The following is a 27,121-nucleotide window of genomic DNA, read 5'->3' on the forward strand; positions in this document are numbered from 1 at the left end:
AATTAAAGAGAGAGAGAGTAATATACTAATATGTAACCTCATTCAGATTTCCAGCTAGGCATAGTAGCTCACGCTTGTAATCCCAGCACTTTAGGAGGTAGAGGTGGGCAGATCACTTGAGCTCAGAAGTTCAAGACCAGCCTGGACAACATAGAGAGACCACCCCCGTCTCTACAAAAAATACAAAAATTAGCTGGGCATAGTGGTGCCCAGCTGAGACCTGTAGTCTCAGCTACTAGAGGCTGAGGTGAAGGACTGCTTGAGCCTGGGAGGCAGAGGTTGCAGTGAGCTGAGATCACACCACTGCACTCACTCCAGTCTGGGCGACAGAGCGAGACCATGTCTCAAAAAAAAAAAAAAAAATACAGATTTCCACCAAAGCACTGATAACGGCAGAAAGGGCTAGGGATGTATACAGTTCTCAGCTTCTTGCTAGAGTCACGCCAAAAAAAAAAAAGTTTGCACCTCTATAATGTGCCAGGCACAATGCTCACTGCTGAGTAAACAGTCATGAATAAAGCAAGCACAAACTGCTGAATTGTGAAGATAAATAATAAGCAAGGAAATGAGCAAACAACTAAAAACTGTGGTGAGTGCTGTAAGACAATAACACATTAATACATGGTACTGTTCTTAGACTGATCACACAAGGACGGAGAATATAACACTTAAGGAAGCACAAAATTTCGCCAAAACCTCTAATTTATCTAGTTTTAGATTTGAACAAAGGTAAAACCCTTAACTATTTATTCCATAATTACCACACAAACTTGTGTTTCTTAGGTTCTCTTCCTTTTCCCTCTTAATTTTCCATTTGTTAGACAGGAAGATGGCTACATTCTTGTAATCAGTAAGGAGATGCTCAAAATATTTTATTGAATTTTTATAAATAAGCATTCAATTGATAATTTATTACTTGCAGCCACAACAAGGAAAAGATGTATTTTTAGCTATTTTATGAATGCCAAAATTTATACTCAGCCAAATTAACAAAAATATTCACAGTGACACAAACAGAATGTGAAAAATCTAAGCTATCAGTGGTTGAAGGACAATAAAAAACATCATACATTTTATTTCATTAACACATTTTAAGTAGCATTCCTGTTTCACCTCTTGGTAACACAATATGGTATAGTCCCATATTAAGTGGGAAACAATGTTATTTCACAAGCCAAGTCATCAAATTTAATATTCCATTTTATTAAACAACTGTGTACAAAGTGGCCATCAAAGCAAAAGAAAAAAAAATCACTATTTGTTCTTAAAGATAAAATAATCTAGAAAGTCATACTATGTATTAGAGAAATAGTACTGTTGAACTGAAAAATTAACTATATGTACAGGCATCAAAATGTATATAAACTTGTTGCATAGACACTGACATTTTAATAAGGGATGTCACATTACATACCTATCTCAGGATAGGGTTATTTTATCATATTCCTTTTAGATTATTTGGAAAAACGCCACTCTGAGGAACTGTTATCTTTACAAGTATAAATAATTGCAGCATATTGTTATTATGATTATTCAGAAATATTTTAAATAACCCATTTTGTAAGCAGATAGTAACTTACCTGAAATGTAGATGACTTTTTGGTCACTTCTTTGACCAAGGGAATTGGTCACTTTACAGATATAAACACCAGAATAGTTGAAAGTCAATGGATGGACAAAATGAAGAGTATTGTCTGAAGCCAATAAACCATCAGGCCATTGTCCATCCAACCTAGATTTTAAAATGCATAAAATTATTTTAAATATCTTCAGACTATATTTATTGACAGCTAGTTAAAATGAGACATTATATGTTTGAGATACTAGTCAAAATAAAAAAGCATCTTTTAGACAAAATTCAGTATGAAAGTATAAAAAAAGTAACAAATTTTCATTTTAATAAAGATGAACTAATAAAGGCCATTAAGAACACCCATTCTTCCAAAATAGCAGTCCATGTAAGAGTGGCACTGCCAACATAATAAAACAGCAGAAAAGCAGAGAAAAAATACAATTAAAAAAGTTTTATTCAGAAAACTGGAAGTTAGAAAAACATACTATTTGAAGACATACATACAGTATCAAGTAAATTAAAATTCTCATTGAATCAGAGATCTATTCATGACATATCTACAATTTTCTTCATGCAAAGTCATCCAACTTAAATACATAATGTTTTAGCACCCTCTATAACACATTTATAGAGCATCATTTAATGCTAATGCAAACAGACACTGTGCTCCATCCAAAGATAGTTTCTAAAGCAGCAAAATGGGTCTTCTTATAAAATAATTTCATGTGTAAGGTGGGCATCTGTGACAATAAAAACCAAGACACCATGTGGTATCAATAATAAGTCTTTTAAACAGTATTTACACTAGTTTGGCTAAGAGGTCCTATACCTAGTATACATAGTGCTCTAAATCATGTAGAGTCCCACTATGAGAACTCTAAAGCCATTCACTGTAATGGAACTAAGCACACTGCTAAAAATCACTTTTCTAACCAGAGGATACCAAAAAATAAAAAAATAAAAAAAATAACAAATAAGTGTTTTTAAAGCTTAAGGTGTTTTTTTTGTTGTTGTTGTTTTTGTTTTTTATTAAAGTAAGAGGATAAGGCCGGGCACAGTGGCTCACACCTGTAATCTCAGCACTTTGGGAGGCTGAGGCAAGCACATCACTTGAGGTCAGGAGTTCGAGACCAGCCTGGCCACCATGGTGAAACCTTGTCTCTAAAAAAATACAAAAATTAGTTCGATATGGTGGTGGGTGCCTGTAATCCCAGCTACTTGGGATGCTGAGGTAGGAGAATCACTTGAACCCAGGAAGGAGAGGTTGCAGTGAGGCAAGATGGCACCACTGCACTCTAGCCTGGGTGACAGAGTGAGACTCTGTCTCAAAAAAAAAAAAAAAAGAAGATTAAAAAGTCAAGTAAACCTAGGTCTCAACTACTACAGTTTAGGCTAAGTAGATTTTCAAAAAGTTTATTCACTTATTCCTTCATTCAATTACTAGGAGCCCACTATTTGCCATACTCTGCTTTGCTGGTGGTGCTGAGATATAGAAGTAAATAAAACATAGTCTCTATTTTCAATTATGTAAGTACATAGAAGATTGATAAATTATTACACAGGGAATAAGAACAATAATAAAAATGTGGAAAGAAGCAAATCAACACCAAAGAATAGATAGAATAATTTTGTTTTGCAATCTCGAGTGCAGTGAGTGGTAAAATAATCTGTAAAATCTTTTAGAGTTGATAGTACTTTAATTCAGCACTGAAGGATAAAGATAATATGCTTACATGGCTTAAGAAACAAAAATAAAAGCACCCAACCTTTTCCTTTAGAAGGCTTTGGAAAGAAAATTTTTGCAAGTATTGGCTTTCAAAAGGTAAATTCTTTCTACAAGAATAACAATGAAAATAAATTATATATGTCTTAACAATTACCTTTGTACTTTGGGCTCGAAGTTTTAATCCCTTTAATTCTCTGAGAAATTGTAAAATGACTTAGAGTGAGAAATATCTAAATATCACATTAAACCTACAACAAAAGCATATTCTATGCCCTTGTGTCTAGGTTACATGACTTATATTCATTGTCTGTACCCCCAAAAACTCTACGAAGTAGTTATTGGCAAGGAAATTTAGGGTTAGAGGGGTTAAATGACTTACTCAAAAAAGACATATAGAAGTTAAGACACTGGGATGAGAATCCACAATTGTACGGCTTTTAGAAATATTCTATCAAATAAAAATCTTAACTAATGATTGCTTACCATTTTTTAAAAATGTAAATGAAAATTTTTCTCTACCTTTAAAATAGTATCTATGCTTAAAGACAACTGATTGACCACATATAGTGCTTCCTAACTCCCATAAAATCCCACCAGAAAGAGAACAGAAATTAAAAAGTTATTAAAAACCTTAGAGGAGAAAACAGGAGGCAGAATTCAACAGACAAGATGTTTCAACAAACTTTCCAAAGACAGAAAATAGATTTAAAAAACAATATATGCCTTAGGTCAGTGTTTCTCAACCCAGGGATGCTTCAAAACATCCTACAATTCACAGGACTGCCCACTACAAAAAATAATTTCGGCCTAAAATATCAATAGTGCCAAAGTTGAAAAGTTGTACTTTAGGGTGAAGGGTTGCCTATGAAAAGCACATGGATGAGAAAGCAGCCAATTTGGTCCAAATAATCAAACAAAAATTTTGGAGTTCAACTCAGTGTACCTCAGAAAACTAGAAGGAGGCCAAGAGCAAGTTAAAAGATACACCACAAAACAACAGATTCCTCCCGACTCTGTACAAATACCAGACATTTATCTCTTGGGCAAAAAAATGGAGGTTAATTCTAGAAATAAACTGAATGGTCACAAAATAAAGACTTCCACTCTTCTATTAGTGATATCTGGAGTCTCCCCAGGAAAATAATCACATGTCTACCTGATCACTCTAAGTGGACTCTAATGAGCAATCCCCACTACAGAGAGAGCATCCACTAAGCATTTTATTTTAATGCTTCACTGTGAAAGACTAAACAACCAACAAGATTAAGAAATATCTACATAATGAAAGACCAAACCAAAAAAAACAAAAGAACTTGGAGGGAAAAGAGACAGTATGTAGAAAGCAGAAAAAACTCTCTGGGGAAGAAGTAACACCAGTATCCCTGGGAAGAAACAAGAAAGACACTACACTCATAAAATAAGAAAAGGGTGCTATGAAAACAATGTATTTTTATAGTTGGCGTATTTTCAGTTTATAAGAGCATCTTCTCATTCTCCAAAGAATATTCAATGAGAAGATGCTCCATCTCATGAGAAGATGCTCTTAAAAACTGAAAACAGGCCAAAAATTTTTTTTATATCATTAAGTCAATGGAAAATTTTTTTAAAAATCAAGAAAAACTTCTAGGAAGAATAAGACCATCTGAAAATATAAAAGAAAGGATATTTATTATACAATAAATAGGAGTTCCAAAAAGAACGAACAGGAATAAGAAAGAGGGAAACGACCAAAAAATAAGAAAATTATTCAAGTTGATAGATACATCTGGAGATCAAAATGGGCCCTAAATACTGAAAAAATATGAATAAAAACCTTGTTATAACAGTTTGAAATTTCAGAGAAAGAAAATTATGCACATAGTAACTACACAAGTAAAAAGAGGCAAATATTAGCCAATGGGAAAACTAATGGCTATAGACAAGAGAAAACAGAAGTCTGGTATATGTCTTAGCTTTTTGTAACATTTACCTGCCCTAGAGAAGCAAACAGTGATTACTGAGTTTAACTAAAAATCGCTAAAATTTCATTCGGACTATGAAAGGTAGGAATGTGTGTATATGGGTGTGTTTGTAAATGAAGAAGTAGACATAAAATTACAATTATTTATCTAAGAAGTCAACAGACAATATTAAAAACTATTAAGTAGTAGCAGCCTAAGACCTCTGACTGCAACTAACCACAAGAAACTGCTAAAATTGCTTAAGTAGCCTCAAAAGATCAGAACTGAGGGGGTAGGAAGGTGGGGACAGGTAGGGCAGGATAAGACAGAAAATTTAATTAAAATTTTCATTTTCTGCTATTACTATAATTGTGTATTATATAGATAAAAACAACTTTTAATGAGGATTTAAGAAGGTTTCACTTTTAGATAATTTCTCTTTCAAAGTATATAACATTACCTGCTCCACACAGATTTGAAGGGTGGTGGATTTGCATCAGCATTACATTTGAGATTAACACCTTTTCTTCCTACAAACCAATTTCCATCATACCCTGTTACCGAAACTTCAGGAGCATCTATAAAATGAATGCATGACAGGACAGATTATCTTTTGTTAATGATAAATGCAATACATATGATAAAATATTAACACAACAGACAAAGCCTTAAAAGAACAGGAATCATTTTTCCTTAGTCTCAACATGTATAATCAATATGGAAGACACTACTCCGTAAATATTGGCTGAACGAATAAAATGAAGAATGAGTACCCCCCAAAATGGCAATTATACCACATACAGTTTGAGTAATTAGAAATGCTAAATGTTAAGGAATATTCATAAACCTATAATCACCAAAAGCAAAATGAAAGAATCCTATTAAGCAAGACGTAGAGATACAGGAACAAAGCAAATATGTTATAGTATTTAATTAAATAAGACATGGCATTTAAGTACCATGTAGTACCAAGTCACCATATAAAACAGTCTTTAAAGAGATATTTAATCTAAAAGGAAATATCTTCTAAGAGATATTAGGTCAATTGCAGAGATTAGATTCCCTATGTTACAACTAATTAATATATTGGGGTCATGTAGAGATGTGACACAGGCTTTCTATGACTACATACTTACAACTGAAGTAAATTAGCTAGGGCCTCAAATGTACTAAAACATAAACTTTTATCCATTTCACGTACCCAAAAGTCTTTTAGCATATGTGCAACATAACTAGTTGAATGAGCAATTATCCATATCTACCAGCAATATAAATATATACTTCCAAACTATTAAGTCCAAACCTATCATTCATTCAACCATCATTCTGTTTGGCTCCTAATGAGTGCCAGGCATGGCACTTAGAAATAATACACTGTTTTGGCCGGGCACGGTGGCTCATGCCTGTAATCCCAGCACTTTGGGAGCCCAAGGCGGGCAAATCATGAGGTCAGGAGATGGAGACCATCCTGGCTAACACAGTGAAACCCTGTCTCTACTGAAAAATACAAAAAAAAAAAAAAAACAAATTAGCCGGGCGTGATGGTGGGTGCCTGTAGTCCCAGCTACTCGGGAGGCTGAGGCAGGAGAATGGTGTGAACCTGGGAGGCAGAGCTTGCAGTGAGCCAAGTTCGCACCACTGCACTACACTGTTTTAGGTATTTGGTATACACACAGACTTTATATACATACAATTTATATTCTAATAGTAATAGGGAAGATGACATTTAAAAATACTTAACTAAAACTCCTTATGAGGGCCAGGAAGAAAAAGAATAGGATGCTAAGAGAGAATATAAAAAGAAAGGCCTAATTTAGGTTGGGGATGGGGTTGGAGGTGATAAAAGGCTTCCCCAAGGAAGTGTTAAATTATGTATGATGCAGAGACTCTCTAGCTTTCTGTGAGCTACATAGAAAACTAAGTTAGCAGCATATGATCTGATGAGAAGCTAGAGAGAGACCAGATCAGTATTTACCTCTGCCAGGGAAGACTGTTCTACTGGAAAGCAAAGTTTACAGAAGAGTTGTAAAAAATTGAACTTTTAATAAGGTACAATTATCTTAGAAATTTAAAAAAAGAAACAGCAAAGATTAACAAATATTTTGTAACTTAAAAGTGGTACTAAAAAATGTTGCTGAAAGAACAGTCCAGATATCTGTGAGTTTAAGTTTACAGAAGAGTTGTAAAAAATTGAACTTTTAATAAGGTACAATTATCTTAGAAATTTAAAAAAAGAAACAGCAAAGATTAACAAATATTTTGTAACTTAAAAGTGGTACTAAAAAATGTTGCTGAAAGAACAGTCCAGATATCTGTGAGTTTAGGCATTAAAGTATCCCAAAAGGATACCTCTAAATATTGAGGCATAAATTTGTCATATAAGACAATATTTAAGTTTGTTTACATGTCCTATAGGTCTCCAATTTACAAAAGGAAAAATGTCATGACTATTCTAAGAACATTTTAGGAGTAAGCCAATAAATCAAAACCATATTATACATTAGAAGAAATATTTTATATATCTAAGATTTCATTCAAGCAAACAAAAAACTACAAATTGAAAACATCAGTCATTATTAGACACTGGAAAGGTAAACATATGCATATGCAAAATACATTAACTTCCAATTGGGATGTGAATTTTATGAGACAAGGAAAAAAGTTAAGACTCTGTAAAAGCAAGGTAGGAAAAGGAAAAAGAAAAATTTTAACAGAATTCTCCAGAGAATTAGGAAAAGAAGGTATTAGCATTTAAGAATGCAATGGCAGTAACAGTTTTTGAACGATAGCTTTTCAAGTTAACCCTATAAAGGCTGAAAAAGATCCTGGGAATTAGCTTTAAAAACCATTACACCAAGTGTAATGAATATGTGTAACTTAAAACTCCATGCATGTCATATCAAAAAGCAAATAAGTAGCAACAACAAAAAATAGAATTCCCTCAAAAACACCTAAATTTATAATTTGTACATGGATAGAAGTAAAAGCAGAACCTAAATACTTTTCCTAATGTTGTCTCTAATCTGCCTAATTTTCATTATCTTTGCTATAAACTATCTACAGCCATCACCTTTTCTACTACTTGAAATTTTTAAATTGTATACAAATCACAAAGAATGTATTAAAAACTAAGAAACTTTATTCAAAGGGAAAAGTAGATACAAAAGAATTTATAAACACATACACAGGAAAGTATACCTTAACAAAAATACACAAGTAACAAGTGGCTCAGCTTTGAACCTGTATCTACAATGGTTATTATCCAATGATGTATTTAAAATATTGTTTTTTAACCTAAGAAAATTCTTATAACATGATCAATCAGACAAGATTAGAAATAATATTGAAAAATACAGATTTTCAAACTAATTAATATGCATATAGGGAAATCAAAGAAAACAAGGCCAGGTGTGGTGGCTCACGCCTGTAATCCCAGCACTCTGGGAGACCGAGGCGGGAGGATCACAAGGTCAGGAGATGGAGACCACCCTGGCCAACATGGTGAAACTCCATCTGTACTAAAAATACAAAAATTAGCTGGGCATGGTGGTGCACGGTTGTAATCCCAGCTACTTGGGAGGCTGAGGCAGGAGAATCACTTAACCCGGGAGGCAGAAGTTGCAGTGAGCAGAGATCATGCCACTGCACTCCAGCCTGGCGGCAGAGCAAGACTCCATCTCAAAAACAACAACAAGAAAATAGATGGGGGGCATCAGTGAAACTGAGTAACAGCTCAGTTAATTAGAATGCAGAAATTGTTTGTCCTTCAGCATTGTACATTTTGAGGTACAAGTTGCCATAACTCCCTAAGTTGAGCCTAATTTTAAGATCTTAAAAGGAAATGGTTACATTATAATTTTAAGTTGGAGAGCAACTTTAAAGTCATCTGTTCATCTTTACAAAAGTGATTAAAAATGTTTTGGTTAAATGAAATTTCCATGAAAACATAAACAAAATTAAAAGAAAAACAAAAATAAACAAGGACAAGCTATTAAATATTCAACTAAAAATAGTTTGATAAACATGCTGACAAATATTAAAAAAGCAAATGTTACATTTACTTACACTGTATGTCTAATATGAAAGAGTATCGGATGTCCTTTTCCAAGGCTGGATGTTTTACAACGCAAGTAATTCGCCTTCCTCTAGCGAATCTGGTTGGAAATAGCTTGTACTGGCTGATAATCGTTGCCGTTTCATTTGGAAAAGAAGTTGTAGTGGATTCCATTTCACCAAGATCACCTTCCCAGTCAATATGTGCAACGGGTTTTCCAGTGGCTGCGATACAAATGGCTGCTACTGTTTCATTTCCTCCATCAATTAAAGAATCTGGCCCTTTTATCAGGCTCACAGTGGGTTCAACTGTTTAAATATTTTTTAAAAAATTAGTTACATTCAAACAAGAATATGTTTATATCTTTGCAAGTCACATCTAAACATATTTCACAAGCTTAAGGACAAATGCATATAAAATCTACACACATTTTTTAGGTAATGCCATCGTCAATCACATTCTTGGAAAAACTAAAGATCATAAGCCAGGACAAATGAGACCAAGAATTCATACCACCACTACAAAGATGGCTCTACCTGATAAAGATATATATTCCTTTAGGGAACGATGAATTCTTTCCAACTTAATATATACAAAAAATTTCTGTGAACTAGATCACAATTCCCTTTATGAGATTAAAGGTATTATTTCTCTGCAAGAGAAGTTTTATACATATATAAAATATATATATATATAGCTTCATTTTTCAGCAAAAAAATTTTAAAGCAAACACTTTTAAAAATAAGTTATGATTTTGACTTACTGTTAAAATGTTATGAAAAAAAAAAGTTCCTCTGAACATACGCTGTGGAGATGAAATGTTTTTCTTGGCCCAATAAGTGACTCAATAATTTCATTTAAAACACTGCCTTTTGAACTTTCAACCTTTAACTCCTCATATATCCAAAAGAACCAACTAGGGTTGCTGAATGTGTTCAATTACTTTTATTTACAACATATACTTCAAGGTCATCCTAACATGTACCATCACTAATAGTTAAGTTTATTGGAATGGACATACCACCTATCTTCTTCCAATACAAGAAAGTTCCTCAGCAGGGTAAAGTAACAATGTTAGAACCTCTCAATCTACTCGACCCCCAATATCTCTTATCTTTTCACATTTTCCAGCAATTGTTATGTGCTTCTGTGTAAATTCCTCAGTACTGACTTCATAAATTTTGTGTCCAGTCTTTAGTTTATTGTGTGCATTGAGTTTTTATTTCAATGATTTTTTTTTTTCATTTCCAGGATTTCAAGTTGGTTCTTTCAATACCATCTGTTCTTGATGGTACTGAAAGAACCAAATTTTGTTTCACATTTTACTTTGAAAGCTATTTTTACTTCACATTTTACTCTCATGGATATGATTATTTTCCTTATGTAGTTCCTTTCATAAGATGCATTATTGTAAAATAACAAATGAAAAAGTACATGCAACACATGCAATGAACAATTTTATAGCAAACATCCACATAACCACCACACATCTTAACAAACATTATTACTGGAACCTCATAAGTCCCTCATATTCCTCTACTACATCTTAAAAACCTGCCTGCCTCAATGTGAAACTATTATATTGACTTTGGAGATCAACTGTTTATTTTTCATTATAGTTCTACAACCAACTCATGCAAATCTAAACAACACAGTTTAGCCTGTTTCTGAACTTTTTAAGAATGGAATTGGACCACATGTATTTTTGTACTTTTTCTTTGACTCAACTTTGTGTTCTGGAGATTCATTCATATTGGAACATTTAGCTTTAGCTTATTGTTTTGGAATTCATTTTTTTACTTTTTTATTTTTAGATCATTTGGATTTATATACAATTATATATATTAGTTTTAATTGCTTTATAGTTTATTAATGGACAATGGAGTTCCTGTTTCATCTGAACAATTTTACAAGAAACATTTCCATTCATGTATCTTAGCATATTTGTGCACAAGTATATCCTCAGAATTGCTACTACTTATTTTCAACTTTACCAGATAATTTCAAAAACCTTTCCAAAGTACCAATCTCCTCCCAGTCTTAGCGCTCCTGCTGGTCCACATACTCACCAGTTGATATTGTCACCCAGCTGATATTGTCACAGACTTCTCAATGTTTGCAATCTGATAGGTATGTAATGGTATGCCACTGAGATTTTATGTTTAATATCTCAGATTATGAATGAGGTTGAAGATCTTTTCATATGTTTATGAGTCATTTGGAATCTTTTCTTCTGCAAAATGACTATTATAGTCAGCTGTCTATTTTTTTCTTACTGGTGAGTAAAAGTTCTACATAGATCTGGGAAAACAGTCATTTGTGATTATACGTGGTGCAAATACTACATTCCTTAAATTTGGTTCTGCTACTACCTCCATTGAAACTCTAATGTTATTAAAGACCCCTAATCTAAAACTCAACACTTTTATGTCTAGTCTCTTTAACTTTGTCAAATTTGATACTTCAGCACAGCTCTTCCCAATCAGTTGAAAAGAATTAAATCCTAATGTGTTAAAGTATTTGTTGTAAGTAATGAAGTAATTCCTAAGTTATGCATTTAGAATGATACTAGCTACGTGCTGTCCTTAGGAGAAACTAAAAAATAGTCAAAACATTTTCTGTAGGGCTTACTTCTTACTGTGGAAATGGTTGCTAGAGTAACATTTCCTTAAAAACTTTCCTATCTTTTCTTCATATGATATTACTCTGCCTGAGTTCTTCTCATAACTCTCTCTGAGAACTCTTATTTTTTCTAACCTCTTCCTTTAAATAAATAATCAGTCCTGGGCCTGCAATTACTTTTGTATCTCACTTAAAAACTTTTATCTGATAAAGACTACTACCCAGATGATTCTGAACTTTCCTCAATTTTAATACAAGGCTTGACGCCTCAGCTTCTAACTACCTACACCTGGTTATTTCCACCTATAGCTCCTCAAACTCAAACCTAACACCAAAATCATTTTATCCTCCCAATCACCAGCACCTGTTTTTCATTCATATGTGCCCATTTAACTAGCGGTAACATAATTTAATCACAAACTTTCAAAATTTATTACTGTTCAAACTTTCCTTACTTCTTATATCCAATCAGATACAAAATTCTGCTAATTATTCCTCTGTAACAGTTCTTTTCTTCATTCATGTGGCAGAAATTACAAAATTAATTGCAAGTCTTCATGGCCTCATAGCTGAGACATTATGATTTAAGGACCTCTTCATTTCAATTGATCAAAAACACCAGACCCATCTTCCTAATCAAAACTGTCATCACATTGCTCTCTAAATCAGGTCAGTCGTGAGTTAGGCATTCCTCTACGTGATGTGATCAAAGCAGTGTTTCTCAAACTTCACTGTGTATATAAGTCACTGGGGAATCTTGCTAAAATGCAGACTATCATTCAATAAGCCTAAGACAGATCTGAAATTCTATATTTTTAACAAGTTCTCAAGTGATGCCAATGCTGCTGGTCCATGAACTACATTTTAAATAGCAAGGGTCTGAGAATAGAAGACAAGTGAGAGGCAGCACAACTATTGAATACAAAGTATGAATTTCCAATAATATAGAGCTCAAATTCCCTGTTCTAGCATTCAAGTTACTTTAACGTGGTCCTACTCTATAATTCTAAAATTTAATTCTTATACTTTATGTAAATCCTTTGAACAACGAATAAATTACTTATTCAGTATTCCACTAACACAGGGCTCTCAACAGGGGGTGATTCCCCACTAACTCCTGCTCCCCTCTTGAAGACACTTGGCAGTGTCTGGAGACATTATGAGTTTAACAACGAGGAATGCTATTCGTATTTACTGGCATAGTGTTTAGAGGCCACAGATGCTGTCTACAACGAATGTACAGCTCACTACAACAAAGAATTCTGGCCCCAAATTTCAACAACACTGGGGTTAAGAAAAATTTCCCTTAATGTATAGTGGTCCCTTAGTATTCTGCAGTGGGGTGAGGGTCGGTTCCAGCATCCCTGAGTATAAACAAATCCATGCATACTTAAGTCCTGCAGTTAGCCCTACGGAACCCATGTACAGAAAGTCGGCCCTTCATATATGCAGATTTCACATCCCACAAATACTCTATTTTCTACTTGCAGTTAGTTGAAAAAACATCCATGTATAAAGGGACCCACACAGCTCTAACCCATGATGTTCAAGGGTGAACTGCATATTGTTTTGTTTTCCCTGCCTTGGTTCACATACTATCACAATCCTAGAATACCATTTTCATATTCTTTCATTTTTGCCTACCCAAAACCTACTCACCACTGACTGACTCAACTACCTCTCCTAAGAAATACTTCTTGACTACCAAGTTCACTAATCCATTCCTATATCCTACTCAAATAACACTGTATGACTGCTATATACTGGAAACTCTTATTGCTTTTAGGGACATAAAATTAAATTTGTAAATGCACAGTTACTCTCCAACACTTGTTTATAGTGCAGAAAACATTTGTAATAGTGTGGTAACTGCTACAATAAAGATATGTTCAACATAACAACGACAGCCAAAAAAGCATCAGATTTGGAGAAAGGGGTCAAGAACGGCTACTAAAAGGATGTGATTTGATGAATAATAGTTACATGGAAGAAAGAAAGGCCAGAAAAAAAGGCAATCCAGGCAGAAAGAGAAACACCCATAAAAACGTAGGTCAAAAGAACTGCAAATAGTTTATGATGATGATAAGACTTGGGTTTTTGAAAAAACAGCAGCAAGGAGTAGAACAAATGAAGCAAGAGAAGTAGGTGTGGGCAAAATAATGACTAATCTTGTAACAAACAGCCTGGATTTTAAGCCAGTAAGTACTGTATTAATTTAGAGGGAACTACTACAATTTAAAGCAAAATGAAAAGTGATTTTATCCCCATGAGCTTGCTCTTTTCACATGCAAGGTCCTTTTTTTTCTTTTTTCTTTTTGAGAGAGTCTCATTCTGTTGCCCAGGCTGGAGTGCAGTGTTGTAATCTTGGCTCACTGCAACTTCTGCCTCCCGGGTACAGGTGATTCTCAAGACCCGGCCATCCGACTAGCTGGGATTACAGGCATGCACTACCATGCCTGGCTAATTTTTGTATTTTTAGTAGAGATGGGGTTTTGCCATGTTGGCCAGGCTGGTCTTGTACTCCTGACCTCAGGTGATTCACCTGCCTCTGCCTCCCAAAGTACTGGGATTACAGGAGTGAGCCATACAGTACTTTATGTTACCTTTTTTACTGACGTCCTGCACGTGAGTTTTCGGATATTCATGCCTTGCCTTCCAATCAGAAAATTTCTCAAAAATATAAATCTCTTAAATGTAAGTTATATGTCCCCACAGCTCTTAGGGCAGTGTCTTAAATATATTAAGCCTCAAATATCTAATTTTATATTAAAATATCTCTCAGCATGAAAAAATATATAATAAATTTGGACAAAATTGCTGTCCTGTATTTCGGAGACACTAATATTATGTCCTTAAACATTGGAGCTATTAACTTGTTTGGTTCTCCGGGAAGCAGACACTGTGATGTGAGAAGTATAAAAGGTTTATCAGGGAGTGACAACTGGGAGAAAAGAGAGAAGGAAGATTCAATTGAGTAAATGGAGCTACCAGTACCCTGACAAAGTCTCCATTCAGGCCAATGGGCATATTCCATTAAAGGAGTCCCACTTTGGGTAAAAATCTTCACACTACTATCTTGTTCAATCACTAGCCCCAAGAAGCGCTTACCCTTGGCTACCACTGCCTCACTCAGTCACTGGTCTGAGGTCACTCACAAAAAGAATAGCCCTGAAAACTGAAGTAATCTTAAAGGACCTAACAGCTGGAAGCTGTCAGCTACCCACACTACTAGTAGCTGTCTGAATAAGAATCTAAGCAGCAGATCTTCATGTGAGCAGCTACCAGTTGCTATTGCTCCTCAATTTTCATTTCTATCATTTCAAAAGTACTTATCAGCATTTCCAAATTGGTTTACATTTCACTGCAAGTAGCTTAAGGTTAATGAGCTTTTTCAACATTTTACCATAAACTTTAACAGGTATCATAGGAAATAGTGGAATATCACTATTATGAGTGAAAGCACAATATTCAGATAGTTATGCAAACCTAAAATAGCAGGAATAAAATTTGATATGAAAAATTAAAACATGAGGTTTCAATGGCTCCTAGATGCAAAACTCAATTTTTTAAAAATGAAAAAACTTAAGATGGTAATTTAATTAAAGGCTGAAAATTTGAGGGGAGATAATGAAAATAAAGATGTTACAGAAACTCAGAACTTAGATTATAATTAAAACTCATCACTATCTTTCACAGACACTAGCTAAAACTATGCAGCATTACATAGATAAGTAGGTATATACAGACAAGATTTTATTTAAAGGAAACCTAGAATCATAAATTTTAAGGATCTTGAAAAATCATATTTGAATTATTTTACTTTAAAGTTAAATCAAATTTCAACCATTTTAATTTCTTTAAAATATTTTTATTATAATCTTCACCAGTATCACCAAAATACATAATTCAAGCATACCTACCTAACACAGTTACGGTTGTAGAGGACTGGGCATTTCCAAGCGGGAATGTAACAGCTTTGCAGATGTATTTTCCAGAATCAGAGAATCCTATGTTATGCAGGGTAATTGTTGCATCATTAAGTGAGTAATTTTTAAACAAGACTCTTCCCTGATATTCTCCTTGAACAGAGAATCCATATTGGGGATGGTGAACTGCAACAGTCTGTGAACTTTTGCCATGTATCTTCTCCCATGAAATCTGCGTTATGGTTTCATTTACTTCAATTAAACACTTTAGTGAAACATTCTTTCCCCATACTGCTGTGACATGTGGCTCCACAATAATTGGTCCAGCTAAGGCACCTATGGCGGGAAAAAAAACTATTACAATTCTTAAAATAGAAAAAAGCTGTCAACACTCTCCTCCCTTCCTGACCCCCTCTGTAACTATCTCTAGCTGCACACACACACACACACACACACACGTGCACACACACACACATGCACTCACATGCACCACACACAAAACTTACAACTAACAAAAAGAAATGAACCAGGTGTTTTCTGGGCTTGATATGAGATTCAAATGTGACTATCAAATAAACTAACAATATGCCAATATGTGTTGCATGAAAAAAAGCACTAGATGAGGACCAAGTTGACTTCGAAGCATGATCCTTCCCCAGTTAAGCCTTCACATGAGTTCCCAGCGCTGGCTGACACTTTGACTGCAGCCTTGAGAGAGAGACTGAGGTAGAAGATTCAGTTACGTCATGCCTCGATTCCTGGCACACAGAAACTGACAGATAATACATGGATATTGTTTTAAAGCCACTATGTTTTTGGGTAAATTTTTTACACGGCAATAGATAACTTATGCATGTAGGATCTCCCAAACCAAATAAAAGACTGAAGTATCTTTTTTGGAGGATCCCTATATCAAGTATCTCTACCGAAAAGTCATTAAAGACAGATCAATTGCCAGAAAATATTAATGAAGAAATGTTTATATAAATGTAAAATAATTTTGTTTTTTCCATTTCAGGGTTAAGAAAAAAAATTTCACAAGCAAAAGTTAAAATGACATCAAACTTCTTCCATATAATACGTATTTCCTTCCCAAAAGCAATAGAGCAAAACTTATAATGTTTTGAGGGAAATAAAACTAACATTCATGACTACTATAGTCAAGCAAGATGCTGCTCATTGACAAGTATATTAGAATATGTATAACAAGTCCTTGGAGGTCTACCACTCACATATGTGCCCTAACAAAATAAAAGAATACACAAACCAAGAAGTAAACCAAAATAAGCACTCAAAAATGGAAATTGTATAAACAATACGTTTAAAAGTTACATCTAATTAATATTTTTAAATGAATACTGAAATGCAGAAGGGTACCACTAGATAATCGAGAAAAATGCATTTAAACATGTTCAAACACATCCAAATGTTTAAAAAAAAAAAAACTTCATGCAATATTATTTCCATGAATCTTTTTTAGAGGAAAAAACAAAAACAAAAAAGTAAATTAGAAGGCAAATTTTATCACCTAAGAGATGACTGAGGATATTACAAAAAGGGACTGACATTGACACTGACTACACTTAACAGCTACAAATTTAAAAGTTTCAGTTTTTTAACCATTGCTTCAAAAAAGTATCAGGCCCTGAAAATTTACTATCATGTTCTATAATGCTAGAGTACAGATAATTACTAAGCTTTTAAAATTAATCCAAGATACATGAAATGTGAAAGTATTCTAATGTATTTTAGCAACCTATCACAAGCTTGGTATTTTACAAACAAATAAAAAAGTAGTCTCATGAATATTAATAAAAAATGTCATTTATTATGAAATAATAGCTCTGTATTTAAGAAAACTACACAGCCGAGTAGGACTATTCTAAGAACAAAAGGACATTTTTAGACTACTCATCACATTAAAAGCTCACACGACTCTCTTATTTGATATTACAAAGGTATTTAATAAAACATTTACTATCTGATTTAAAAAGAAAATCTAACTAAGAAAAGGACTCTGAAGTAGATTCTTTTCAAATCAGTGGCCATTATCAGCACTAAAGAGAAAGAGGCATGGCTATTAAAAAAAGATCAAGACAAGATGGTGCACTATCATTACCATTGTTCAACTGAGACTGGAAATTCAATCCAGTGTAATAAGAAAAAGGAAACGATAAATATTAGGAAGGAACAGAAAGAATTATTATTTGAAAAATCTATTACCTGAAAAATCCAAGAAGATGAAATGAAATGAAAGGCTACTAGAACCAATAATGTGGTTGTTTATAAACATATGCAAAATATATATGAACTATATAATCAGTATGTTATGAAGGGTGACATCTTTACACATTTATTGCAGAAAAGGGTTTAATTTGTAAACATTAATATTTAAAACACTCATGAATAAAACTGTAAAAAACTTATAAACCTGACTTGAAAAAATAGCAGCTATGCCATATTCCTAGGTAGGAAAACTTATTTACATGTCAATTCTCCCCATATTAATACACAAATGCAATACAATTATAGTGAAAACCCTGATAAAAATTTTTTAAAAAATAGGGTAGAAATAACTGCCAAAAATATTTTAAAACACTAACAGACTACTGAAGAGGGAAAATATTAAAGTAAAAATAATAAAAATTTGGTATTAGTAACATAAAATAATTGAAAGTACACAAACAGACCTATATATAATAGGACGTGGTATATAACAAAGCTAATATTTTGAGTGGGGAAATATATTAGTCAAGAAATGCCGAAAGAGCATGAGCAAAATACTTGAAAAATACAGACCCCTCTTTTATACTAAACACTGAAAGAAAAAAAAAAAACCCTAGATGGACTGAAGACCTAAAAGTAAAAAATTATTGCCTGTACATATGTATGCAGATAAAACTTTCTGTGTATTTTGTCAAATAATTACCCTAATTACCCTAGAAAGGTAAACTTAACATTACTGAGGACTAAAGAAAGAATTTCTAGTTTTTATCCCCTTCAGATGGAGGTAAAATAACAAGAATTAAAAAATGGAGTGAGAGAAGTTTTGTGGAGTGAATGTTTGTGTCCTCCCTAAAATTCATTCTGAAGCTCTGACCTCAATGGTAGTATTTGGTAGGCCTCTGCCTGATAATCAGGTTTAAATAAAGTCATACAGGTGGGGCTCCCCATGATGGGATTGGTGTCCTTAAAACAAAGAAAGGAGAGCTCACTCTCTCACTTTTTCTAGGCCACATGAGGAAACAGTGAGAAAGTGATTGTCTACAATCCAGGAAGAAGATCCTCATCAAGAACTGGATCTGCTGGCACATGGATCTTGGACTTCCCAACCTCCCCAGCTGTGAGAAATAAATGCTGTTTAAGCTGCCCAGTTTATGGTATTTTGTTACAGCAGCCTGCAATGGTTTGGATGTTTTGTCCCCTCCAAATTTCATGTTGAAATGTGACCTCCCATATTGAAGATGGACCTAATGAGAGGTCACAGGAGTGGAGCCCTCATTAATAGCTTGGTGCTGTCCCTGTGGTAATGAGTTTCCACTCTCTGCGTTCACAGGAGAGGAGATCTGGCTGTTTAAAAGAGGCTGGCACTTCCCGCTTTCTTTTGCTTTATGTAACATGTTCGCTCCCCTTCACCTTCTCCCATGATTCTAAGCTTCCTGAGGCCCTCACCAGAAACAGATGCCAGCACCATGTTTCCTATGCAGCCTGAAGAATGGTGAGCCAAAATAAGCCTGTTTCCTTTAAAATTACCAGTATCAGGTATTCCTTTATAGCAACACAAATGGACTATAATACACACCCCAAGTTGACTAAGACAGGTAGTATGTCTTAGTTATGTTTTAATTAGCCAGAGTTCTGTTGTTGCAAATAAAAGAATCTAATACATTTCCATTCCTGGATGAAATCCAAATGTTAAAAACCACTTCTGAATAAGATTTTCCCCCATGGAATCTTAAACTGTGGAGAAACAGATTTTCTGTTGTGGTTCTTAAACCAAAGTCCAAATTAGAAAGCCTCACTACTAAGAGACTACCAATCTTTAAGCCTACTAATACTTCCTTCCCTCTACTTTCCCACATGAAACTGAGTTTAACTGGAGAGCAGAAAGGTCCTGGAGAAATGTAAACGTTTATTATTAAAGAGCTAAATTATTTAAAGTAAGTTCATCACTACTGGTAATGTAAGTCTAGAATATAAAGAGGCAAAGGAATAGCAAAGAATTGAATCTTACATATCTAGCAAGACTCCAACCTTGTCATAAGGTGGTCCTGGCTACTGCACACTCCAGACATGAAGGAAAACCATAATAAAATAGGATACTCTGTTTCTATTCTGTCTTCCTGATTTAAAAGTTTAGTTTTGCATCATTAGCTAATTAATTAAATTGAACTTCTTATTTCAGAGAAAGAGACAGACAGCATTTATTCCCCTATCTGTAGCTCCACAAAAACACTACAACCATGAAAACACAACTCTTTGAAGTCTTCATGTGTCTGTGAACAGTCATTCAGTCAGTATTTACAGAGTGCCTGGGAGATACAAAACATTTGTAAATACACACATTCAAGATGTTTGCGACAGAAAAGAAAATGTAATGACGTATATAACTGCTATGGGTTATTAAAAAAATGGGTTATAAACAAAATGAAGTGAGATCCACATTACAGATCACACTAAAAGTGTTTGAAATGAAAGTACGAATAAAATGGCAACCATTCCCTTTCTTTCTTCCCTGACTCTCAGAAATGAACCAAGAAGTAACAGAAACCGTCACAAACTTTTGAAACTACACTTTTTAAAACTCTGATGCTATCTTTTACCACATTTCACTTCTCAATCTACAGTAATAGCATGCATACTGGACATTTCAATTCCCAGGATCTTTCAAATGTTAAGATCTACATAATGGGTAGGTATATGCAAATATGCTATAAATGAAACATTTATTTTAGTCTGTGTCCAACTACACACCACCTTTGAAAATCTCTTAAGATATGAATCCTTTCAGAGTCCTCAAAATTTAGAATAATTTAGAGGCAACTAATAAAATATACATTAACAAACTAGCAATGTGATAGCATATAGTTGTCCTCAAAAATTTCAACATCTTCAACAAAACATATTTTGGAAGAATAAAATTTACCACCAGCACATTCAGTAATTAACCTGATTTGTTTTAAACTGATAGGTAAGTCATGTGAACTCTGTAAATAAAACAAAAACGTTTTTCAATAAACTCTCCAAACAATACTCAAACAGAAATAACCATGTAAGAATAAAGCCAAGTGAATTAAATAACATACTTTTTTTTTTTTTTTTTTTTTTTTTGGAGACGGAGTCTTGCTCTGTCGCCCAGGCTGGAGTGCAGTGGCCGGATCTCAGCTCACTGCAAGCTCCGCCTCCCGGGTCTACGCCATTCTCCTGCCTCAGCCTCCCGAGTAGCTGGGACTACAGGCGCCCGCCACCTCGCCCGGCTAGTTTTTTGTATTTTTTAGTAGAGACGGGGTTTCACTGTGTTAGCCAGGATGGTCTCGATCTCCTGACCTCGTGATCCGCCCATCTCGGCCTCCCAAAGTGCTGGGATTACAGGCTTGAGCCACCGCGCCCGGCCCTAAATAACATACTTAACACTATAAACTGCAAACAAATATTATCAGAGTATGAAAGAATCTCTAACTTCATCTCATGTCATAACTAGAAATAATTCTGGAATTAAAGGTTTCTATGTTCTAAGGAGAAACCTGGGTCACGTGCCAAAAACTGGTTGAGAAAACCAACCATTTCTTCATTCATTCATATGTGTTGGGTGAACACTTTGTGCCAGGCACTGCCCTAAGTGCTGAGCCATTAGAGAGTTTGCATTTTAATGAGGAAACAGACAATTAGCAAGGCAGTAAAAATATAGAGAACAGAGGTGTAAATGTCAAGGATCCATAGTGCATCCTAACATTTAAATTGCATAGCATCAATAAAGCTGTCCAGGGAAGCAGGAAGGGAACCAAGAGGGTATCCTATACATTAAGCGAAGAAAGTACCTAGAGAGTGCTCAATTATTCCAAATGCTGCCAAGAAGTTTAAAAAAAAAGCACTAATAAGTAATCACTGAATTTAGCAACTGTTTTGGTGGAGTGGTGAGAATAAAAGCTTGATGTGAAATAGAATAGAGATTGCTCCTTTCAGAAATGAAGGAGTAACAAGATTTATCCTTTTGCCTGAAACAACCATTTCAAGTTAATAGTCAACAGGCAAGAAAGTTCTGATCCCTCAGAGGCAGCAGACAAACTGAAGCACAAGGACAGAGAAACTAAGTAGAGCTAGGCAGTCTTGGAGTGACATCCAAAATCGTACTGAAGATTCTAGCCAGTACAATCAAGCAAGAAAAAGAAATAAATTCCAAATCAAAAAGGAACAAATGAAATGTCTTTATTCACAGAAAACATAATTGTCTTTAGAGAAAATATGATGGAATCTACAATAAAGCCACTATGACAAGGGTGTTCAGCAAGGACAGTAGTAGCCCTTATGCAGGACCTAAGACCAATATATATATATCGATTGTATTTCTATGCATTAGCAGCAGAAAATTAGAAAATAAAAATTGTAAAACATTGCTAGCTAGAATAGCATCAAAAGTAGAAAATAAGGGCTGGGCTGGTGGCAGTGGCTCACACCTGTAATGTGAACACTTTGGGAGGCCGAGGCAGGTAAATTGCTTGAGCTCAGGAATTTGAGACCAGCCTGGGCAACATAGCCAAACCCCGTCTCTACAAAAAATACTAAGTTACCAAAGCATGGTGGCTGGGGTACCAGCTATTCAGGAGGCTGAGGTGGGAAGATCGCTTGAGCCTGGGAGGCAGAGGTTGCAATGAGCCAAGATCGTGCAACTGCACTCCAGCCTAGGTGACAGAGCAAGACCCTGCCTCAAAAAAAAAAAAAAAAAAAAAAAGAAAAAGAAAAAGAAAAAGAAAAAAAGATGAAATACAGATAAATCTGACCAAAGGTGTGAAAAAACTGTACAGTTAAAACTGTAAAATTTGCTGAGAGAAATTAAATATTATCTAAAGAAATGGAGAGACATACTGTATTCATGGATCAGAAGATACAACATTATTAACACATTAATTCTCTCTAAATTGATCTACAGATTTAACACAATCAAATTCCCATCTTTATTAGAAAGTGACAAGTTGTTCTATCATTTATCTAGAAATGCAAGTATCTGTGACCTTAGGTTAGGCACGTATTTCTTACATATGTCTCTAAAAGCACAATGAGTGGGCTTCATCAAAATAAAAAAAAAATTCTGCTCTTCGACACTTAAACCACTAATTAGGAGAAAATCCTTGCAAAACATGCATCTAGTAATGGATTTATATCTGTTAAGATTCAAAACACATAAAGAACTCCCAAAACTCCACAATAAAGACAAGCCAATAAAACATGAGCTAAAGAGGCCAGGTGCAGTAGCTCATGACTGTAACCCCAGCAACTTTGGGAAGCTATAGCAGGAGGACTGCTTGAGCCCAGGAGTTTGAGACCACCCTGGCCAACATAGTGAGAACCCATCTCTACAAAAAATAAAAAATGAGCCAAACATGGTGGTGCACGCCTGTAGTCCCAGCTATTCAGGAGTCTGAGATGGAAGAATTGCTTGAGCCTAGAAGGTAAGTCATGCCACTGTAAGCTGCAGTAAGCTGCAGTCATGCCACTGCACTCCAGCCTTGTAGACAGAGCAAGACCCTCTCCCTCAAAAAAAAAAAAAAAAAAAAAAAAAAATCTGAACAGACATCACCGAAGAAGATACATGAACAAGCACATGAAAAGATGATCAACATCATTAAGGAAATGTAAATTAAAACTAAAATAAGGTGCTACTACATAGCCATAAGAGTGGACAAAATTAAATGGGCTGACAATAACAAGTTTTGAAGAAAATGTGGATGAATTAGAACGCTCCTACATTGCTGGCTAAACTGCAAAATGGTAAAACCACACTGGAATACACTTAGCAGTCTCTTAAAGTTAAACATACCATATGATCCAGCCATATCATTCCTGTGTCTTTACTCATCAGTAAAAAAAGCATGTGTCCAAAGGTTTGTACACTTGTATACCAATGTTCACAATGGTTTTATTTGTACACCCAAGAAATAGAAACAATCCAAATGTTTATCAAGAGAAGAATGAATATACAAACTGTGGTAAACCCATACAACGAAATATTAGTCAGCAATACAAAGGGACATCCAAAGGGACATCCAACTAGCAATAGCGGCAACTTCCCCAGCTTGATAAAGACCATCTACAAAACAAAACACCCACAGCCAGTATCATACTTAATGTCAAGAAATTAGAATCTTTCCAGTTAAGATTAGAAATAGGCAAGGATTTTCCCCTCACTACTCCTTTTTCAACAGCATACTAGAAGTTCTTACTAAAGTAATAAGAAAAGGCAAGTCATAAACGTATACTGATTAGAAAGGAAGAAATAAAACTGTCATTGTTTGTGGGTGATGAAAAAACTCCTGGAGCTAATAATCAATTATAGCGAGGTTACAGAGTGCAAAGTTAATAATAAAAAAAAAAAGTCAATCACTTTGTTATGTACCAGTAACGATCAAGTGGAATTTGAAGTTAAAAACACAGTCCCATTTACATAGCACCCAAAACAATAAAATGCTTAGGTATAAATCTAAGAAAATATGTGTAAGATCTACCTGCAGAAAACTATACAATTCTGAGAAAATAAAATAACTAAATAAATGGAGTGATATTTCATGTTCTTGAATAGGAAGACTCAATATTGTCAAGATGTTAGTTCTTCCCAACTTGATCTACAGATTCAACATTCCAATCAAAATCTCAGCTAGCAACAAACTGATCCTAAAATGTATATGGAGAGACAAAAGACCCGGCAGAGTCAACACAATGTTGAAGAACAAAGTCAGAGGACTTACATTATCTGACTTCGAGACTTACCATAAAGTTACTGTGATCAAGACCATGTGGTACTGGCTAAAGAACAGACAGGTCAGTGGAACAGAATAGAGTCCCAAAACAGACTCATATAGTCTTTATATGTTAACTTTGATTTTTAACAAAAGACCAAAGTCAATGTAATAAAGAAAAGATATTTTCAACAAATGATGCTGGAACAACCAGACATCCACAAACAAATAAATAATTCTAGACACAGATTTTATATCCTTCACAAAAATTAACTTGAAATAGATAATAAACCTAAGTATAAAATGCAAAACTATAAAAACCCTAGAGGACAACAGAGCAAAAAAAACCAGATGACCTTAGATATGACAATAATGTTTTAGATGCAACACCAAAGGCATGATCCATAAAAGAAACTCTTGATAAGCGAGGCTGCTCTGCAAAACACACTATAAAGAGAATAAAAAGACAAGTCATGCTTAAAGTTACTGATCTTGAATTATAGCAGCATCGACCAGCTTTCAGCTGCCTGAGTGGAGGCGTGAAGAAGGCACAGAGCAAGATTTAACCTGGGTTGGACATTTTACCAGGCATGCACAATTTAAAAGAGAAACAGGCAAGGGAGTTGATGGTGTAGACAAATAAGTGGTTTTAATGATGGATTATGAACTTTAAGTTGGTCAAGAAGTGGGGGAGGAGGAAGTAGGATGAAAGGGTTATAGAAACCAATATAGCTAACCAATTATTGCAAATGAGGTACTAAGTGGGATGAGGTGGAAAATGGGAGATGATGGGTGGATAGTGGGAAAGTTAATTTCTCTGGGACTCAGTCTTAATGTTTATAAAATGGCTCATCACCTTAAAATTGTACATTCTTGAAAACTGTCAAAAAGCTTTTATATACACCATTTATACTGATCTCCACATCCAAACCCTTGCCCCTAAAAAAATCACCCTGTTAGGCGCAGGTAATTTTTTTTTTCCATATGACGGATCAAGAATCAAAAAGGTCAAGACTTACCCTGGGTCATATAAATAATAAGGGACAGTATCATTTGCCATAGTCCAGAGGATCAAGGGAGACTTTGCTAGATGTGACATTTAAGCTATCCCTTGAAGGCTCATATTTTCATAGGCTGAGAAGACCATTCCATGCTAAGCAAAGATTCAGTATGAGGACAAAATATGTAAGTACAAATAAGGCTGAAAAGCAAGGCTGAATACAAAATGGGAAAGGACAGTAATCTGAAATGGCACAAAGAACTAGAACTAAAGTCTTGTAATTATTCTCTGGCACATTGCTTAGCATTTTCTAAAACAGTACTGTCTCAGTCACTAGCCACATGTGGCTATTTAAATTTAAATTAAATTAGGTTTTCAGTTATATGCCATATTTCAAGTACTCAATTTCCACAATTAGCTAGTGACAATCATACTGAACAGTATAGCTACATTACATTTGCATCACTGCAGAAAGTTCTAGATAACACAATTCTAGAATAGAAATTCAATAAAAGTCAATTTCCTTTCTAAATAAAGGTTTACAGGTTTCTATGAAGCTAAAAAATTCAGCTTCAAATAATTTTTAAAAGTTTACATTTCTATAATTACTTACACATAACCAATATACTGAATAACAGATACAGAAAATAGCAAATTTCTACAAAAATATTTCATACACATTAATACTAACTATAAAGTTAATCCTACTGTATCATGGTATTTTTAATAATCTTTCAGTAGCAATTTCAAGCTTTTATAAAATGTTCTTTCTAAAATGGGGTTTTCATCATCTATTCTCAAACAATTGCTATGTTTTAATTTCAAATAATGACAGTATCTTGATTTAACCACGTTAAGTAAGGGTTTTCTTTAGTTGAATTTACTGTATGGGTGAAAGCACAATTTCTTCATATTTTCAGAAAAGAAGCACAAAACTTTATAACAGGAAGAGACCTTAGAAGGTATCTGATATAACCTCATTTTACAGAGATAGTGATCTGCTGTTATTACATGACTAGTTAGTGGCAAAACATAGATAAGCAGCAGCCTCCTGGCTTTCAGCAGTTATCTTCCCAACTCCCTCATGTTAAGCACAATATGAGTAAAACTGAACGTTTTATAGAAAGAAAATCTAGAAGAGCTACTAGTCACGACATTCAAAATCTCAATGATTTTCAAATTACAAAGGTAGAGAGGTATTGCAGTTCTTAAACCAAGCACTATGGCAAGCAAAATGCAGAGGCAGAGTTTTCATAGCAATTATTCAGATTCTACTCTTTTCATTCCCACTTCAACCTGTGAAACTGTTGCAATTTTAAAATACTAATG

General features: G+C 34.5%; 1 protein-coding gene across 4 annotated transcripts in view; it reads right to left on the bottom strand.

The window, feature by feature from the left end:
* NECTIN3 (nectin cell adhesion molecule 3) overlaps positions 1-27,121 on the bottom strand; it is a 128,269-nt gene that overhangs the window by 75,957 nt on the left and 25,191 nt on the right. For all 4 annotated transcript variants that reach the window (XM_001102320.5, XM_015129839.3, XM_015129838.3 and 1 more), the window contains exons 2-5: positions 15,836-16,177; positions 9,305-9,601; positions 5,700-5,817; positions 1,581-1,732 (exon numbers count right to left, since the gene is read on the bottom strand). In XM_001102320.5, coding sequence (XP_001102320.2) covers positions 1,581-1,732; positions 5,700-5,817; positions 9,305-9,601; positions 15,836-16,177 — 909 coding nt within the window. The remainder of the gene's footprint in view (positions 1-1,580; positions 1,733-5,699; positions 5,818-9,304; positions 9,602-15,835; positions 16,178-27,121) is intronic.

The sequence above is a fragment of the Macaca mulatta genome, chromosome 2 (assembly GCF_049350105.2).
Source record: "Macaca mulatta isolate MMU2019108-1 chromosome 2, T2T-MMU8v2.0, whole genome shotgun sequence".
Classification (NCBI taxonomy): Eukaryota; Metazoa; Chordata; class Mammalia; order Primates; family Cercopithecidae; genus Macaca; species Macaca mulatta.